Source organism: Opisthocomus hoazin, chromosome 1 (genome assembly GCF_030867145.1).
Source record: "Opisthocomus hoazin isolate bOpiHoa1 chromosome 1, bOpiHoa1.hap1, whole genome shotgun sequence".
NCBI classification, from domain to species: Eukaryota; Metazoa; Chordata; class Aves; order Opisthocomiformes; family Opisthocomidae; genus Opisthocomus; species Opisthocomus hoazin.
In genome coordinates, this window is record NC_134414.1 from 149794134 (window position 1) to 149812244 (window position 18111).

At 50.5% G+C, this 18111-nt stretch overlaps 2 protein-coding genes across 3 annotated transcripts in view; one reads left to right on the forward strand and one right to left on the reverse strand.

The window, feature by feature from the left end:
- Window positions 1-13860, forward strand: part of A2M (alpha-2-macroglobulin) — a 29602-nt gene extending 15742 nt beyond the window's left edge. Inside the window, exons 17-36 of the mRNA XM_075441318.1 lie at window positions 291-429; window positions 2035-2143; window positions 2462-2690; window positions 2961-3087; window positions 3750-3871; window positions 5189-5240; window positions 5765-5848; window positions 6222-6398; window positions 6907-6991; window positions 8141-8297; window positions 8641-8715; window positions 9003-9168; window positions 10176-10399; window positions 10974-11192; window positions 11498-11625; window positions 11996-12086; window positions 12801-12869; window positions 13145-13247; window positions 13344-13385; window positions 13682-13860. Coding sequence (XP_075297433.1) covers window positions 291-429; window positions 2035-2143; window positions 2462-2690; window positions 2961-3087; window positions 3750-3871; window positions 5189-5240; window positions 5765-5848; window positions 6222-6398; window positions 6907-6991; window positions 8141-8297; window positions 8641-8715; window positions 9003-9168; window positions 10176-10399; window positions 10974-11192; window positions 11498-11625; window positions 11996-12086; window positions 12801-12869; window positions 13145-13247; window positions 13344-13385; window positions 13682-13707 — 2424 coding nt within the window. The 3' untranslated portion in view covers window positions 13708-13860. The remainder of the gene's footprint in view (window positions 1-290; window positions 430-2034; window positions 2144-2461; window positions 2691-2960; window positions 3088-3749; window positions 3872-5188; window positions 5241-5764; window positions 5849-6221; window positions 6399-6906; window positions 6992-8140; window positions 8298-8640; window positions 8716-9002; window positions 9169-10175; window positions 10400-10973; window positions 11193-11497; window positions 11626-11995; window positions 12087-12800; window positions 12870-13144; window positions 13248-13343; window positions 13386-13681) is intronic.
- A 2071-nt stretch (window positions 13861-15931) lies between these two features.
- The window catches only part of LOC104336122 (alpha-2-macroglobulin), a 41967-nt gene continuing 39787 nt past the window's right edge, over window positions 15932-18111 (reverse strand). For both annotated transcript variants that reach the window (XM_075441342.1, XM_075441333.1), the window contains exon 36: window positions 15932-17094. In XM_075441342.1, the coding sequence (XP_075297457.1) occupies window positions 17069-17094 (26 nt within the window). In that variant the 3' untranslated portion in view covers window positions 15932-17068. The remainder of the gene's footprint in view (window positions 17095-18111) is intronic.

Genomic DNA, 18111 nt, shown 5'->3' on the forward strand with positions numbered 1-18111 from the left:
GTTACAGACATTTCCTTCCAGAAAGAAAACGCTATAGTCTGTGGCTCATCCTGACCCCTAGGCCGGAAGTGGACTGGAACCAGTGCCCTAGAGACTGAGGGGATCTATACTTTGGTCTCTCTGAGCCACCCAGCCACCCAGACCCAGGGTTGGGGGGTTCATCTCAAGGTCCAATCCACAGACAGTAACAGCTTCTCCTTTTGAGGCAGTAAAATACCAATGTCAGGTCTGCTGTGTAAACCTCAACAGGACTCAGTAACAAAAAAACATGTTGCATTTCTCTCCCATAGGAAATGGGTTTAAAGGTTTTCACAAATACCAAAGTGAGGAAACCTTGGTATTGCAGCACTGAGAATTACATTCCTGCAGGAGTCCGCCTGTCATCTTCAGTCATGTCTGGAGCACCTATGCATGCAATGAGGACAAGCGGTAAAGGAACTGGGTCTTGTTACCACCTCTGTTCCGAGCAGAGATCCTGTCTGTATTTTGGGGTCAATACTCAAACAAGATCTGGGGTTATGGATTGAACCCTTGGAAGTAGTACTGATGTAGTGAGTTCACAGGTGTCAGCTTCTGCATGAGTGTGGGGCGTATCTCTTTTGCTGGGTTGTGAAGGTCTACAGGCAGGCTTTGATGACTCCACCATAGAAGTCAGTAGAAGCAAGTAGTTTTCTCCTCCTGGCAGAGGAGAGGGTATTATTCTGCTGCTGAATTCTCTGTTCACTAGGCTTTTGCACTAAACTTCTTTACCTAGATGTCACTTAATAGGTCTCCAATACCATCTTCAGTCTGCCCTTATTGACTCACCAAGTTTTATGTATGGTCAAAACTAGATGACATGGATGAGAAAGTTTTCAGTGACATGTTGGTAGACTTTGGGAGGCTTAGAAAGGTAAGATGTGAGTTGTAGAAGTCCAGTCTGAAATGGACCCACCCTATTTCTAAGGGCTGCTACACTGTAATACTCAGTCTTACACTGTAGCTATGTGGGACATACCTCTAGCAGTTTGGCCACATCATCATCCAGAGTCTTGTATGAAGGAAAATATCCTGGAAAATCTAGGTTATTCTAGCTGGATAACTGATTCAGAGAGTTTTCCCTCAGCACAAGAACCTGTGCTTTTGTACATATCCCGTTTTAACACAATGTCAACTTCTGAGACAGGTTGCTAAGATGCAGGACAGATGCTTTTTAATTATTTTAAATTGAAATAGGCAGTAGTAAGAAGACTGAAATACTGTGATAGACAATACAAGCAAGCCACTGTCACTCTTGCTAGGAGCTACGTGATACAGCTCTGACAGCATCTTTCATTCCTGCCCTGAGCCCTTCTCAGACTTTTGGGGGTGCCTGTTGCACAGGTAGTATGGATACTTGCTAGCTACACAGTTTTTATCTAAACGTAGAAATTTAGACAAAGTAAAGATGACCCAAACTAGAATTTAGTTAAGAACTTTTCTTCTTTATCTGTTTGGGTGGATTTTCTCTTTTGGGTGGATTTTCTCTTTCCTTTTGTCTAAGCTGAGTAAACCAATTATCCCATCCTGTCCCCAGCCCTTCTTTGTTTCCCAGCTGTTCAAAACCACAGTCAAACAAAGACTTGTTTTTTTACCAAAGTTCATACCAAACCCAGAATATTTTCTTGTGCTAGCAGGCCTGATAGGATAGAGAAGGATGTGATGTTGAGACTGTGCCTGAAAGGGAACAGGCTGCTTGCACAGGAGGTCATAAATAGCTCTTTGCTCTAACAACCTTGTTTTAGCCTCGCAAAGTGTTGCCCCACATACTTCGAGGTTTGCTGGAGACGAGCGGGAAATACTGGAAGGCTAGGTCTTGCTAATAAGCCATTACCCTGAAACTTCACTGCTGTTGGTACCAGTGCCCACTACAGCCACAGCAAACATCTGCTACCAGCAAGGCTTCTGATTGTCACGTAGATTGCTGCTTTCTCAGACCAAAGCATGATGGTGATGTAGATCTTGCTTGTTTGGAATTATCAGTAGCTGATATCTTTTTCATCTCATTACATTCAGGCCTTGAGGCAGGTAGACTTTATGCCACATTAAGCACTCCTGAAGAGCTGACAGAGACAGTCCGAAAGTATTTCCCAGAAACTTGGATTTGGAGTTTAGTAACTATAAGGTGAGAACCTTCCTTTTTAATAAAACTGGTTTTATAAGGTGGAAACACAAATCCCCACATGTTTGCCAAGCCTTTGCAGTGCCAAAAAGTCCTTCATTGTTTGCAGAGATCACCTGGAAATCCTCTGAGATGGAATTACCTTCAGCTATGGTTAGGTTTGTCCAAGGAGTGGTCATGGGTCTGGAGGATGATGTGGGGTGGCCCTACAGGAATTCATTCACACAGAAGTAGTGCTCAGTAGGCTGAAAAGGGTACAAATAGTCACCAAAACACAATTAAAAAATCATCTCTCTGTCCTTGTTCTCCGTCCCTCGCCAGCTCCGAGGGAAATGCTGATCTAGATGTGACCATCCCTGACACCATCACCGAGTGGAAAGCCAACGCCTTCTGCACTTCGGCAGACACGGGCTTTGGCCTGTCCCCGACAGTGTCCCTCAGAGCCTTCCAGCCCTTCTTTGTAGAGCTCACATTGCCCTACTCTGTGGTGCGTGGGGAGGCCTTCACGCTGAAAGCCACCGTTTTCAACTACCTGACTGCCTGCATCAGGGTAAGGAAGGACTAAATCCTTCTCTGTACTTACGTACCTTCTTGCACACCCCTTACCTTCACCTAGCCTTCTTATCTTACCTCTGAGTAGCCCTAGACCCTTCACCCTTGAAATTCTTATGTTATTCTTCCTGTATACTCCAAACGCAGAACCCACAACTCCTGTTCCCTGCTCCTTTGTTACTGAAGAAAAAGCTATTGATGTGGCTTCCTAGCTCCATGTCTCTCATGACCACCCTTCCTTGACTGCACCTTTCTCTGCAACTGGCAGGTCAGTGTGACTCTGGCTCAGTCTGCTCATTTTCTGGCTGCTCCGGTGGAAAAAGAGGAAGAATCTCATTGTCTCTGCGAGAATGGGAGGAAAACTGTGGCTTGGCTGGTGACTCCCAAATCTCTAGGTAAAGGTCTCAGCGTGCTGAAAACTGCAGGGAGGGTTTCTCTGTGCTGTTCTCCCTGTTCAGTATCAGGTCCTAGAGCAACACAGTTTCCTGGGAAACACTGCAGCTGAGTGTCTGTCTCATCTGCTGTGATCTGGGAGGCAAAGTCTAGCGGATTCATAGTGTCCAAGTCTCTGTCTGGCACCACATGCAGTACCATCGAGCCTTACAGCCCTTGGACAACATCTTCTGAAGCCAGAGACGCTGCTGGCCACCGGGGATGCAGTGTCAGCTCCATCCCTCCCAGAGATTAGACGATTGCCCCATGGGACCTTCATACTTTGTTTTCACTGCTGCTGTTCCGTGCTGTGGTAGCAGCTGTGGTGTGTGTGTGGGGTAGCAGTGTGCTGAACAGCAGTGGGGCGGGTAAGTCCCACCACTGTGGTGTCCTAGGTTCTGGAAAAGAGTCACCAAAACAGAGTCACCTTTTGATGCCAGCGCAGCTCATCTGCTGCAGGATGAATTCTGATATAGCTAGCTATGTTCTTGTGGGACAGAAACAGAGTCCAGGTGTGATGGGAAATCCCCACCCCTGGGCCCACAGATTGAGACTCCTGAAAGTGGCTGTGCCTCCCATCACCTGACTCTGCCCGGCAGGGCTGGCTGACCCCTGTTTCCTCCAGGGCAGGTGGAGTTCTCGGTGAGCACTGAGGCCCTGCAGAACCAGCAGCCCTGCGGGAACGCCATCGTGGAGACCCCTGAGAAAGGGCGGAAGGACACGGTCATCAGGCAGCTGCTGGTGGAGGTATGTGGGCTGTGGGAAGGAGGGGACTGAGCTTTCCCACAGGCTAGAGTGTAAGCTGTCATGCAGTTGGGCAGGATGCTAGATAATCTCATCTAGGTTCCCTTTCCCATGAAAGGTTGGACCAGGTGATCTTTCGAGGTCCCTTCTAACCTGGGCTGGTCTATGATTCTATGATTCTATGAGATCACTATGCACCATGGCAATATGATGGTCTTATATTATCTTTATATTTTTCCAGGGCTGCATAAAGACTGCATCTTAATAATGCTGTGCAATGTGTCTCCCAGTACTCTAAACTTTCCGTACCCCCTACTTGTAGCAGGACTCCTACTCCAATCCATCCTTCCCTTTATCTCCTACCTGTCACCCCCTATTTCAATACACCCTCTTTACAGCCTTTCTTCTCCTTTTGAGACACCCCCAGCCAGTAAGTTTGCTTCTCTGCTAGTTGAGTGGCTGAGCAAACTGCCTTTTAAGCTGAGTGTTATGCAGTTCTGGTTTGCTACCATAGTCTGGCACCAGGATGAAGGTGGGGGATTCACAAGCACCTACGGGAATTCGATGCATATAGAGAAGTCCCCTTAAAACTGCAGATGTTACGAAAGTCCATAAAAACATGTTAAAATTTTACAGCTTATCTATTTCCTGTGGCAAGAAAAGTCACTGATGCGATGTGGTACAGGAGGAAATATTATGTGGGAAAATGCTAGCTTATTATATTGGGTGTGGTAATCTGGCAGGTAGATTCTATGTTCTTAGCTTTTCTCTGTATTGTAAAAAACCCTAATGTTTGTCGACTGTGTCGTATGCTATCAGTAATGTCACCAGATCTTACAGCGTACATCTTCCCTTTCTATTACGAACAGACACAATTTTTTTTCCTAAAGCTCTGCAGCATTATGATAAATAGCACTGCAGACCTCTCTTCAGGACAGCCCCCTAGAGCAACTGCAAGCTTTTGTTAACAAAAGCACTTGCTGTAATGCTGCAGTCCTCTTGTTACAAGGATGTTAAGTGTCTCTCACCGTGTACTCTAGCTGCAGGTCATCCCTGTGGTAGTCCTGTAGTGTCTCCCTTTCCTTTTCCTGTCCTTCCTCCAGGTACAACACCAATCACTAAGGATCATGTTTCTTTACTTGCTCAAATTATTATTTCAGAGCTCTGTATTTCAGGGAGTGTTTGTGACTGGCCTCTCCTCCAGTTCACTCCCTTTCCTTTTCACATATCCCTCTGCCCTTGTTGAGGATTCCTCTGTCTGCCACTAGGTCCTGTCTCACTAACATCTCACCTCTCTTGTTTTCCTTCATCCCACCAAAGCCTGAAGGAGTTGAGAAGGAGACAGCCCAGAACTCTGTGCTGTGTGTAGAAGGTAAAGCCCTCTCTTTCCACCCTTTCCATTTGTTCCTGCATGGTTTAATGGATGGGACGTGCCTGGAGGAGGAAGATAGTGCTACCTCTATAATATTCCAGATAGATAGGCTGATATTTTTAGGTAATCAAAACATGCCCCACCAGCTGGGAGCCTGAGATGTAAGACAGAAGAAAGCCCTAGAAGAATGGACCATCCTGCCCAAGCATCAGAGTATGAGCCAGGACAGATTTAGCATGACTGTATCCCTGTTCTCTTGCGTGCTGACACTGGAGTTACGAGCACTGTCTCCTGTTTCCTAGCACGCCCAGGAAAAAGCTGTAGAGATGTGATCTACAGTGGCTAACAGTGGCTGGGGGTGGCTTCATGCAGAGATTGCCTTGTGGCCAGGGAAAAATGAAGTGACTGAAGTCAGGGAATTTCTAATAGGAAATGTTCCTTTTGCTTCACTGAGGCCCCCTCCTCTTCCATTAGCCATTTCTTGGGATTGCACTGAAGTTGTTTGGATCTTGTTTCTCTCTCAGGAGTGCCTGCGAAAGAGAAGTTTTCCCTGGTGCTACCCTCAAATGTGGTACCAGACTCAGGCAGAGCATATTTCTCAGTGCTGGGTGAGTGAACAGTCTGGTAGAAGAACCATGTGCTGTTTCCGCCCCTCTGTGTTGGCCTCCTACCTCACAGCTTTTTCTCCTGGTTTCCAGCACACCTTACTTCTGTCTTTCATCCCTTCTGTCTCGAGCACTTTCCCTTCCAGCTGTGCTCTTCCTTTCCCCCTTTCTGCATATCCTTTTGTTCAGGGTTCTCTGCCAGTGTCCTAACCTTTCTCTCGTTTCATTTGGTGTTTCATTCCAGGATATTTTTCAATCCAGATTTTCTTTTGTTCTACTCTGTCATGTCCTACTTCTCTTGTTCAGTAGCTCCCTCTGATTCTGACAGCCAGCCCCGAGTGTTGTTAATATCCCTCTGGTATCTCCTGCTCCACAGGTGACATCATGGGCACTGCCATGCAGAACCTGCACCAGCTCCTCCAGATGCCCTTCGGCTGTGGGGAGCAGAACATGGTCCTGTTTGCACCCAACATCTACGTCCTGGACTATCTGAACAAGACAGGGCAGCTGAGTGAGGAGGTCAAATCCAAGGCCATCGGATACTTAGTGAGCGGTGAGCTGGGATACGGCTTTTACTTCTGCTTTGGCTTTTTTCCAGATCCTTCCTGGGGTGATTCTGTCAAATGTTGGCCAGATGTGGAAAGAGAGTTTCTCTCATGCACCGATGGTCTCTGCTGTATGGCTGAGAAGGTCCTTGGCTGCTTTGTCCTTTATTATCTTCTGTTGCTTAAGCATTAGGGTACCTGATGATTGCACCCACTTTTCTTTGCTCCCTAATTGGGTTGTGATGCAGTGCAGAGTTGTCAGGTGACCTGCTACAGTGACTTGTCCATTGTCATTAATACGTCCTGCCTTCCTTCTGAAGAAAGGCAGGCGTTGCTTCTCCTGATGCAGTACAAGAGTGCACGGAGGTGGGGACGTACCAGTACTTCTTATTGACTAAGATAGGACTGACCTATGCCTCTCTCCCCTGCCTTTGCTAATACAGCTGTTTTTCTGTTCCCCTGTTCCTCAGTAGACTTTCTCTGGCACCTGAATCTTGCTTTAACTCTTGCTTGCAGGTTATCAGAGACAGCTGAATTACAAGCACCCAGATGGCTCTTACAGTACCTTCGGACCACGTTATGGTCAACAGGGGAACACCTGGTGAGATTTCAGTGTCACCTATGCCTCCCCTATACGCTCCTGTTTCTCACCTACACATTTATAATAAATGCTACATGACAGTAAATAGGAAATGCTGTTGCAGACCAGCAGGCTTTCCAGAGCTGGTGTGGTCCCTGTGCTGCCTCCTACTTCATGAAATAGGCTGCATCAGCCAGTTATGTAGCTGAAGCACATCCTCCCACGAGCAGTTCTGAAGACCATGACAGACAAGAAGGAAATGAAGATAAATGGGAGAAGAAGGGAGCAGGGATTTCATATCCTGACTGAGAAAGGCTGAAGAGTTGCAGTGGCAGCTTTTCTAGACTAGCATCTGCTGAGCAGCTTTCCATATAAGTGGAAAGGATGATAATCCAAGAGCAGTGCTGTATGGTTTTTTTTTCAAGAGCGTTTGTCTGTTACTGAGCAAAGGCAGCCTGGAGGAGCGTGTGTGTTGCCAGTGTGACTTACTGCAAAGTTTTGAGTTCATCCAGCCTATCAGTGCCGTGCATTTTCAACTTTAGATAAGGGTACGAATGGGTGATTTCATCACTTTTGGTTTGCTTGTAGTTTCTGAAACACTACTTGGCTCTTCACAGCGTGTTGGCTGCTCACTGCATAGCTGCTTCTTCTCCATAACTGCTCATAAGGACTCTAGCAAAAACTCTTTTAACATGTTCTTCTTTACTTTAAGACTCTGGGGAGTCCTGGGAAACCCATGAGGCTTGGATTTCAAGCGCAAGAGTCCTGCCAGCAGACCATGAGTTAGCAGGGACTTAGTTATTCTTCCCTGTGATTTTGAGTGTTACTGTTACGCAGATGTCGAGCTAATCGGCATGCAATTCCCTACTTTTTCCAAAGAGATTTTTTTTAGATACAGATTAATAATCACTGTCCTTCAAACTGTAGCCTCGCCACAAAAAGATCACAGGGGTTTATGAGCATGAGAGGGACAAGAAATCAAGGTGGCAAGCAGTTTTTTGACAGATTTTTTGAGGTGAAGATATAGAATACATGTGTTCTGATTAATTGGCCTACGGTTTTCCAGGCCTTCTTGACTTTCTCCAGACAGATGATGTGCACATGGGCCCTGTCACCTGAGATGGAGAACAGGCCTGCTTAGGCCCTTTCACTCCTCTTTCTCCCTTTCAGGCTCACAGCCTTTGTCCTGAAGTCCTTTGCCCAGGCCCGGCCTCACATCTTCATAGATGAGAAGCATATCCAGGATGCTTTGGTCTGGCTGTCCTACAAACAGAAGGAGAATGGCTGTTTCCGCAGTTCTGGGACACTTCTGAACAATGCCATGAAGGTAATGTGTCTGCCTGGTTGTTTTCTTTGTGAGGCTAGAACTTGACCATAAGTCAGATAGGTCCAGTTGAGCTTCTTGAGCATACGGGCAGATGGCAAATTCCCATGTCAATGGCAGGAACGAGGGAGCCAGAGCCCATTCTGTATGATCACCACAACAGGAAGGAGAATGAAGGCTAACCTGCATTTTATAAATGATATTGATAACTCCACATCAGATGCAAGGGGGAAGAGGCAAGCTAAGGGTCTACAATACAGAATAAAGTATTCCCACTTGAGTGGGAGAAAAAACTGAAGATAAGAAACTAGGTGGGGTCAGCATCTACCTTTGTGTTTCCCTGCAGGGTGGAGTGGACAACGAGGTCTCGCTGACAGCCTACATCACTATCGCATTGCTGGAGATTCCTCTGCCTGTAACTGTATGTGGCTGCACCCTAACTTGAGTCGGTTATGTAGTGTCAGTCTATGATGACACTGTACTGCCCAGAATTTGCTCCATATTTGAAGAAATATTTGGTTGTTGAGCCCAGTGGTATAAGAATTATGTGTTGTCAGTTGTGGTGTTTCTGGAACACATTGTACCCTGCTTGTTCCTAGACTTCATTCTGGCAGACCCCTCCTCAAAGTTCAGAGGAATGATATGTCATTAGTAAGGCAAAAACCTCATTTCTCCCCATCCTTCTAATCACCAGTTATCTCTCCCCAGCACGCAGTGGTGCGTAACGCTCTGTTCTGCCTGGAAATGTCAGCAGATGAGAAAGAAAACCACGTGTACACCAAGGCCCTGATGGCGTACGCCTTCGCCCTGGCAGGGAAAGAAGAGAAGCGGAAGGCATTGCTCAGCTCACTTGAAAAGGAAGCCGTGAAAAAGGGTGAGTGCCCCTGGTGGGACATCTCTTTCTTCCAACCCACTGGCCTCACATCTTCCCGTGATAAAACGGCTGCTGCGGGTGGGGCAATGGCTGCAGGAGATGGCTTCTGTGGGTGGGGAGCGGTGGAGGGAGAGGAAAGACTTGCGCAAAGGGGTTGTTCTTTTGCAAACTCCCTCTCAGTGCCCGGTCTTACATCCCTGCTCCGAGGGAGTTCGTCGGGAAGCACCAGGCACCATCCGCATCCGGGCTGAACTCACAGGTAGCTCTGCTGGCGTCGCTCCTCAGGCCGCTCCCCTTCCACAGCAGGCACTGCGGAGCAAAGCTTTAGCAACACGTACGGCCACTCCTTCCTTCCAGCGCGTGTGCCCAGCCTAGAACAAACCTGACCTGGCACAGCACAAGGGATGATAAATTAGAGAAGAGCTGCGTGTGCTGAGAGAGAAAATGAACATACAGGTCATTCCAGGGGCTGTGGCACAAGCTCCGAGTAAGGAAGCTTTCTGGTGAGGTCAGGCCGTCAGTGAAAGGTTTGCCCAGGAGTTGGGCAGCAGGGCTGTGAAGGAAGTATCCCCAGCACCTTCTGCCTTGTCCATCTGCAGGTGACTACCGAGCCCTGCTCACAGTCCTTGGGCCATTTTGCCTCAGAGGGCTTGTCACAGCCCGACCCTGGCATCTCTGCTTAAAACGGGAGGGTGGGCCAGCCTGCTGCCCTGGTGACCTGCTTAGGTCCCATGTTCCTCGAGGTGCCCAAGCCCATGAATGCTGCGTGAATCTGAAGCCCAGGCCAAAGTGGTATCCAGGCCTGAGTACCGAGCCCCAGCAGTCTCCGACTGGTTGCAAACCTGCAGCAAGTGGAAACCTAGCCCTTCCCATTTCATCCCGCATGACAGACGCATCCCAGAGGCTCCGTCCTCCCAGCAGGATGGGGAGCAGCTCGAGAACACCCTTGCAATAGCTGCTACTAATTGCTCGTTGTCTTGTCTCCACGCTCGCCGCCTCCTGCGAAGACGGGTCTGTTCATTGGCAGCGGCCTGGGAAAGAGCCAGAGGTTGATCTCCCGTACTATCGCTACCGAGCTCCCTCTGCTGAAGTGGAGATGACAGCCTACGTGCTCCTCGCTCACCTCACCGCGCAGCCGGCACCTTCGCAGGAGGAGCTCTCCTTCGCGTCTCTGATTGCCAAGTGGATCAGCGGCCAGCAGAATCCCAGCGGAGGCTTCTCCTCCACCCAGGTGAGCTGCTTCCCCCCTGCCACCTCACACACCCACCTCACGAGACGGGAAGTGTCAGAGACCCGGCTGGGAGCACAGTGAGGTTGGCCAGGCCAGGGACCGTACCCCTGCAGTGTGTCCCTGCAGCAGCTACCAGGGCTGCCAAGGTCCCCAGAGGCTGGCGGCTCCCGTGTCAGGCAGTGCCTCTGGGAATGGCGGACCTTTGGGTTATTGACCCGGTTTCCTCGGCACAGTGGGGCAGACCGGCAGGGGCACAAGGGACGCGTGTCTGCGCCATCGGAGAGGTCTCCCCCCACAATCTGCTCGTGCACGTGAAGCTGCTGCTTCACCCCGTGGCGAGCGAGCGGAGGCTGCGCAGAGCCCCACGCCAGCGAGCTCAGGGAAGGCGCAGCTGCGGTGCCAGGGACTCAGGAGGGAACGGGCACGTGCAGAAGCTGCTCTTTGCCTCTGTCCTTCGTCCTCAAAAGCGGAGAAAGTGAGGGAGGGTGCCTGCCGACGGCAAGGGCAGCTGTGGGAGGACAGGCTGTGCAAAGCCTAACCGCATCCCCGGGGTGCCGGGACCCGTCTGCTGCAGGACACAGTGGTGGCTCTGCAAGCCCTGTCCCTCTACGGAGCTGCCACCTACGCCAAGAGCGGAGCAGCTTCCCAAGTGGCCCTGCGATCCGGAGGGGACTTCCAGCAAAACTTCCGAGTGGATGCCACCAACCGGCTGCTGCTCCAGCGCGTGGCCCTGCCCCAGGTGCCGGGGGAGTACAGCACGGAGGTGTCTGGAGAAGGATGCGTCTACCTGCAGGTGAGGGCCGTGGGGGCCGGCGGCGTCCCGGGAGGGGAGCCCCTCGCCAGGCAGGGGCCAGGGAGAGGGCAGAAGGGACAGGGGAGCGGGGAGGAGCGGAAGGGAGGGCTCTGGGGCAGGGAAGAGAGGAAGAAGGGAAGAGGTGTGCGGAGGAGAAAGAGTGGGAGGAAGGAGGGAAGGATCCCGCAGTGTGGAGGAGCTGTGAGTGGGAGAAGCGGGGAGGCTGGCCGGGCAGAGGACGGTCTCTCTCGCGTGCTGAGCACGCACACACACCCGCTCACCCAGAGCTGCTGGCTCTCCCCTAGACAAGCCTGAGGTACAACGTGCAGCCCACGCAGGAGGACGCACCCTTCATGCTCCACGTCTACACGATCCCAGAGACGTGTGCGGACTCCAGGGCTCACAAGGTCTTTGACATAGGCATAAATGTCAGGTGAGTCTGTCTCTGGCTCTGAGCCTTCCTGAGAAGCCATGGGAGATGGAGGAGGTCTGGTGGTCCAGGGTGAGCCCGTCTGGAAGCCCGGGAGGGGCAGCGCATCCCTGGGAAAGGGGGCAGCTGAAAGGAGCTGGGCTGGGAGGAGAGGCTGTGGAGGAAGGACATGTCCTGCAGTGGTGGAGCTGTGTGGGCAGCGCAGGGCTGGGCGAGTGAGATACTGCGCAGGTGACCAGGAGGCCCTGGCACAGCTGGATAAGAAGGTGCTGGACTGTCAGGATGTGGTGGGGCACCAACTGTGACGGAAAGGGTGGCCATGCCCCCAGCTTCGACTTGAGGTGCACTGAATTTTTGTTGCTTGGTTCCTTAGTTACACTGGGGAGCGCAACAGCTCCAACATGGTGATTGTTGATGTGAAGATGCTGTCGGGATTCATCCCCGTGAAGTCCTCTGTGAGGAAGGTAGGATGCTGTTTGTCAAACAAGAAACATCCAGCTTCTTAGCTTCAAGACACCTTCCAAGCGTGTGCAGCAAACTAGCAGGCTTCAGGGTTGGAATCAGCTCGATCTAACCATTTTCCCCTGCATGTTTCCCGTGTACAGTGTTCTCTTTTCGTACCTGGCTCAAGGCCAGCCCAAGGGGAGACAATGTGATGAAGCTAGGAAAAATAGAGTGTATTATAAATTTTTTCTTTAGACTGGTGATGGGCACCTGTATTATCACTGTGTCCCAATAGGTCCCTAAAAGCTTTTTCTGTGCATAGGGCATTCGAAAGTTGTGCTGTTTCCTTTTTCCCTCTGCTGATTTGACACTGCCTTAAAGCCTTGTAACTGTCTAGGTGTTGGGTCACTGAGACGCTGAGCAGGTGCCTGGTTTGGAAGAGAAAGGCAGTCTTAGGATACCACAGACCTAGGAAGCCAGAAGGAGTGTATTTTCATCGAATGGTTTCATCACTGTGCTTGAACCAGGGCTCAGTCCCGGCTGGAGCCGGGCCGTACTTCATCATCCAGGCTGGGAGGGGACAGCCTGGGGACCGCCATGCCCCGCGGCACGTCGAGGGGGCAGCTCCCCGAGTACCCTGGGCTTTCACCCGCAGTGCCTCCATCCCTCAGGCTGGGTAAGGGGCACAGGGAGACCCCCCTCAGAGCAGTCACTTCTTGGTCTTCTTCCTCCAGCTGGAAGGCCGTCCCGTTATTGAGCGCACGGAGCTGAGTGCCAACCACGTCCTGCTGTACCTGGAGAAGGTGAGTGTCCGTCTGGGGTGAGGATGGGTCAGGGGCACGGGGCTGGGGACATCTGGCCGCGCAGGGCGGAAGATCTGGGACTCAGAACCACTGTGGCTCTGACAACAGCGGGACGAGTCCCATACTGACCTTTGCCGGGCTTACCAGCACTGAGCCCCCAGCCCCGGCAGCCTTTCCCTGAGCCCCGCGGGGCCCGGGCGTGGGTGTCAGGGGACGGCGAGGGAGCCCGCGGCAGCGCGGAGCCGGCCCTCAGCCTCTGCCACTTCTCCCCGCAGCTGAGCAGCGAGACCCTCAGCTTCTCCTTCACCGTGGAGCGGGATGTCCCCGTGCGGGGCCTGAAGCCGGCCCCAGTCAGGGTCTACGACTACTACGAGACCGGTGAGTGCGGGGCCGGGGCCGGGCGGGCAGCGGGCTGGTGGGGACCCCCTTCCTCTGACGCCCTGCACTCTGCCTTCCCCTGCTCCTCTTTTCCAGGAGAGTTCGCTGCGCGGGAGTACAGCGCGCCCTGCGCCGCAGGTAGGGAGCCGGGAGCCCCAGCGTGACCGGGCGCGGGTGTCTTTGCCTGCGTGGGTGTCCCACGTGTGAGGTTGGAATCTCCTCCGGGACGGAGCACTGCGCTCAGCCTTCGTGTCTCTGCCCTGTGTGGGGCCGAGCTCGCCGTGCTGCAGATGCAGAAGGGTACTGAGGAGTTGTCTCCTGAACGTCGTGGTGACATTTTGGCATTGTTCACGGTGTCTTTGGTGGGGACCTGTCGGACTCTGCCCTGGGTTGTTTTTTTCCCTTCCTTCTCACGGTATCCTTTTCACCTCCAGCCGACACTCAACAGCGAAATGCCTGAAGAGCACATCTTGTCTGAGCCTTGCTGGATCAACCGATGTGTCCCTGCCCCTAGAAGATCTTCTTGCTAAGGGCGCCTATAGAAATGTTAGAGGAGGACATCTGAACACCGAAAAGGACGTAATGCTGTAAATAAATTAAGTTTTGATTCTCACCAGATGCCTCTGGCCTTATTTTTTGCTACTGCCTTTTGTCTCTCCTCCCATCCATAGCTCAGACTGTAATGGCCCGAGATTTAAATCCAGAGCCATCTACGGCAAGGTGGTGTCTGGCAGCTCCCCAGCACTACCAGGAGGCAGACAGCTTCTGGCAGTGGGGAGGTTCGCCTCCGTACTTGCCAGTTCTCCAGGAGGAAAGGAAATCCTACCTGATCCATTATGCACAGGAAGCTTGGCTCCCTGCCTCTAAAAGCGGATGTTTTCTGCAGGATAATCCTTGGACATAAACCTGTGATCACATATTGCCCTTGATCCCACTGTGAAATCACTGCTATGAGGTGGAAGGACAGTGTGAAGCCATCCAGTCTGATCTTTCACAGCAGGCCAGATAGAAGTGCAGATCCATGGACTTTCCCGTTCTGGCAGGGAAGACGTTGCCTGCTTGTTCCTAAAGAGTTGAAATTAATTCAGAGAGGGACTGTGAACTTAACAGTGTAATTAGTCAGAATTTAAACCAAGAACCACCTCATGAGCCAAACTACTTGGCGTTTTTAATGAGAACTTTATGCTCTTCCCCTCAGTGGAGGCCTGTATATCTATTTTGGGTTTTTTGAGTAATTCTGATACAGGCGTTTCTTTCTTCCTCACAACCAGACTTACAGTGCTTCAACAGAATTCAGAAGGGAGGCCCTGGATTCCCATCCAGTGGTTTGGGTTAAACTTCTTGCATGTCCATTTTCCAAATAACCATGTTCTCTCTAGTCTAGATCTCTCCCAGGGATGCGGAGGCAACCAGCCTTAGTTCAGTAGGTCATATGGCGCTCGGTGTATTTTATTTACGTGGTTCTGTGTGCAGAGGTGTCTTTGACCCTGCCAACCTAAACTTACGCAAACACGCCCGCAGGAGCCCCTCAGGCAGCTTCTTTCATGTACACAGACACAGGTTGTCGAAAATGTAAGTCAGCGATGCGGCAGAGAACTGGTACTTGCTTCAGTTTGTTTGATGCTGAAGCTCTTTGCGTTGTCATTGCCCACGCGGGTGTCTCAGGACCCTCTTTCTTCTACATGAGCTGGAATTCCTCACTGTGCGAGGAAAGCAGTTTGCTCCGGCCCCTGTTATAGCCGTCCCCCAGCTCTGGCGTCACGAGGGACGGAACGCATTGCAGAGGCACGGTCCCAGCCGAGACCATCAGTTAAGGGCAGGCAGGTTCAAAAGTGCCAGGTCTGCAACTTGTGCGCACAGACACAGGTCTGCAAACACAGGCCCTCCGTAACAGCTGGCTGTAGATGGATGGCAGCTGCTCCTCGATTTCTATTTGCATTTTGGCGAGTACTCTACCACGGTTACGGTGTGGAATCTTTGCTGCCTCAAAACAAAGTGATCATCATGATAATTCAGTTGAAAAGTCTGTAACATCACTGGAGTGTGTTCCAGTCACAGAATCTGGATAATGGTTTTCTGTCACGGAAAGAGTTAACACTGTGTTTTGCTGCCACTTGGTTTTAAACCAGAGAACACCTAACTGTTGCCCACGCGCAGCCACGTCAGTGCCATTTGGGGCACCCTGGCTAGCCCGTATCTGTAAAGCAGTTTTAAAATCTCCCTGCTCGACCAGGCTGTGAATCATCAAAGTCACACACCTGCAGGTCCTCTGTGGCATACCGTGTAGGAAACTTCAGCAAGGCTACCTGAAGGAAGTACAGGAATGTCGAACATTGAATTTCTGTCCCCATGGAGCAAGGATTGCATGCTTCAAAGGCAAATCACAATGGTCTGAAATCAAAACAGTTTCATTCAGCAACCAAAAACTAGGTTCCTTTGGAAAAGGAATTGCCTCATGGTGGGAAATTAGGTGGTTTTACTGTTTCTAAATCAAAACAAAATGCAATTAGTATTCATGCTTGATTAGGAATTTTGCTCAGCTTTCACTGATGCCAGTCCATTCCATAGACTTGTCTGAATATGAAGTGTCAAAAAGGTCTTGAGTGAGTGAATACGAAACACCACAGGAGACAAAGCGACATAATATTATTATCTAGTAAAACAGATGAAAAACTTTATTTGTTCTCAGTAACACTGCTTGGATAGGTATGCTAAAAAAAATGGGATGGAACAAGTAGCTGTGAGTACTTTGGATGCACAGTAAGCCATGACACCTAGCAACAAGCATTTCCTGAGAATAGACAGTCACATCAGAACCTTCTGCCATTCAAGAGTTAAAACCAGAAATTAACAGGACAAAACCAAGAAAAGGTGAGCGTTCCTGGAGATATCTAACTGTAAGAGGACTACAGACAGTTTCACCAAAGCAATCTTATGATTTAAATAAACGTGCCATTTAAACTAGACTTAGGTAGGTAGGTTACTGGCAAATGCCACTAGCTCCTAGGCCAAGCTGCTTGCCAAAAGAGTGTTTACCCACAACTCCTCCGGGACGTCCCAGAAGCAGCAGGCACAGAATATGGAAGTTTCCACAGGAAGGCCCAAGCCTCAGCTGGAGAACGGGCCTTTATAAGTTAGCAGCTGAAGGCATAACGCATGCACACATCCCTCCTGCCCCACCACGCACACTCTGATCTTACAAGAGGGCAGGCCGTTGTTATCTCCTCCCACTCTTCTACAAACAAGAAGCAATCCTGGAAGGGGTGTCTACAGGGCGCATCACAGAGGTTGAATTTCATGTAACATTAGCTGATCACCTAGGCTGCTGACCGGTGGGAGACGTGGCTAGGCACCTGCAGAGACCACTTCAGTCAAGGTTATGGTTTCTAAGCCAGGGGAGAGAAATTGTTCTCAAGAAGTACCTGTCCTTCTCTGGTGATTAGACAGGATCTCAGATGGTGAGTTCAGAGTACATAACACTGAGAGGGCTACATCAGAAAGGCTGACCCCAGTTTAAATCATTGGGTCCTCGTTTTATTCCATACTTGTCAGCCTTACTGCGCTGCACGCAGGAGGGATGGCTGGATGGGATGCTCTTCCGCCTAAGAAGCCAGGGAGATTAAAGCCATGACTGGAGGCTGAGCAGAAAAAAAACAGAATTGGGAATAAACTGTCCAAAAATCATTGGTGAGTACAGTTAATTTATTTGTAAAGTTCATTTTTCATTCCTTGCAGGCACTACTCATCTGTCACTCCATCCTCTCCACAGATGGTGGTGGTGGTAAGTGAGGCAGGCAGGTTCCAGCAACTGGCAGTATTCTTCATGCATTGCCCTGGTCTACTTCTTCTGCAAGGGTGAAAGAAAACGGGAGGGTACAGGAGTTAGAGAGGTACGCCAGCTCCCTCCCGCAGGCCAAGAGATAGAGCAAGATGTGGGTTTGGGAGGCCAGACTGTGCATGAAGCACAGCGCAGGAGAGTGCGATGCTGTTTGACCAGGGTTGAGGGTCATCCTTAGTACTCAACACTCCTGTCAGCTTCAAAGCCATGCGAGGTTGAGAGAGGGCCGAGACTCTTCCTGACCCACTGGGAGAGATAAGCAGAACGGAGTTTGTCACATCTCGGATGGACAGAGAAGCACAGTGCAAACAGGCAGCAAGGAAGTTCAGTGCAGCAATGAGACATGCTCTTACAGTGTATTTATTTCTCTGCGGAGAGTGGAAGGAATCTGCTGCACCAGTACTGCTCAGGGCAGGGTAGGAAGCTTTCTGAGATCTGCCTTTTACTCAGTGCAGACCATCTTGGGCACCTAGACCAGTGGATGAACCTCATAACTAGCAAGTTCCCGTCATCCTTTCCAAGGAAGATAAAATCTCTGCCTTTTAACAGACATGGGGAAGAGTAGCCTAAAATCTAAAGCCTCCCCACTAGTCCCAGACTGAATAACCAGACGACCCCAATACACGCTTTGGAAATGCTTTACTGTCCACTCAGTGTCTATCTTAACGACTTGGGCACGTTTTTTCCATGAAGGGAGGCTGCTGGCCCAGAATCGGCAGAACGCAGCTGTACCTACAGACACAGCCCAGGTTAGCAAGCAGTACGGAGTAAAAGCGTGGGAGCTCCAGCTCTTTTGCAAGACACCAGATAAGAACACAAAAGGAGATAAATTTCACCATTTAACATCAGCACGAGACAGAGATTTTGCCTTCCCCAAGTCCAGATCACTTTTTCCCCACTCTCAGATGCCACATTTAGGCCCTGTGAAAAGCCACTTCCCAGGGTCTCAGTGCTTTCCAGAAGCCTCCATATTCCAAACACTTGAGGCTGGGAAACTGATGGGAAGCCAGGAAGACTTCATAGAAG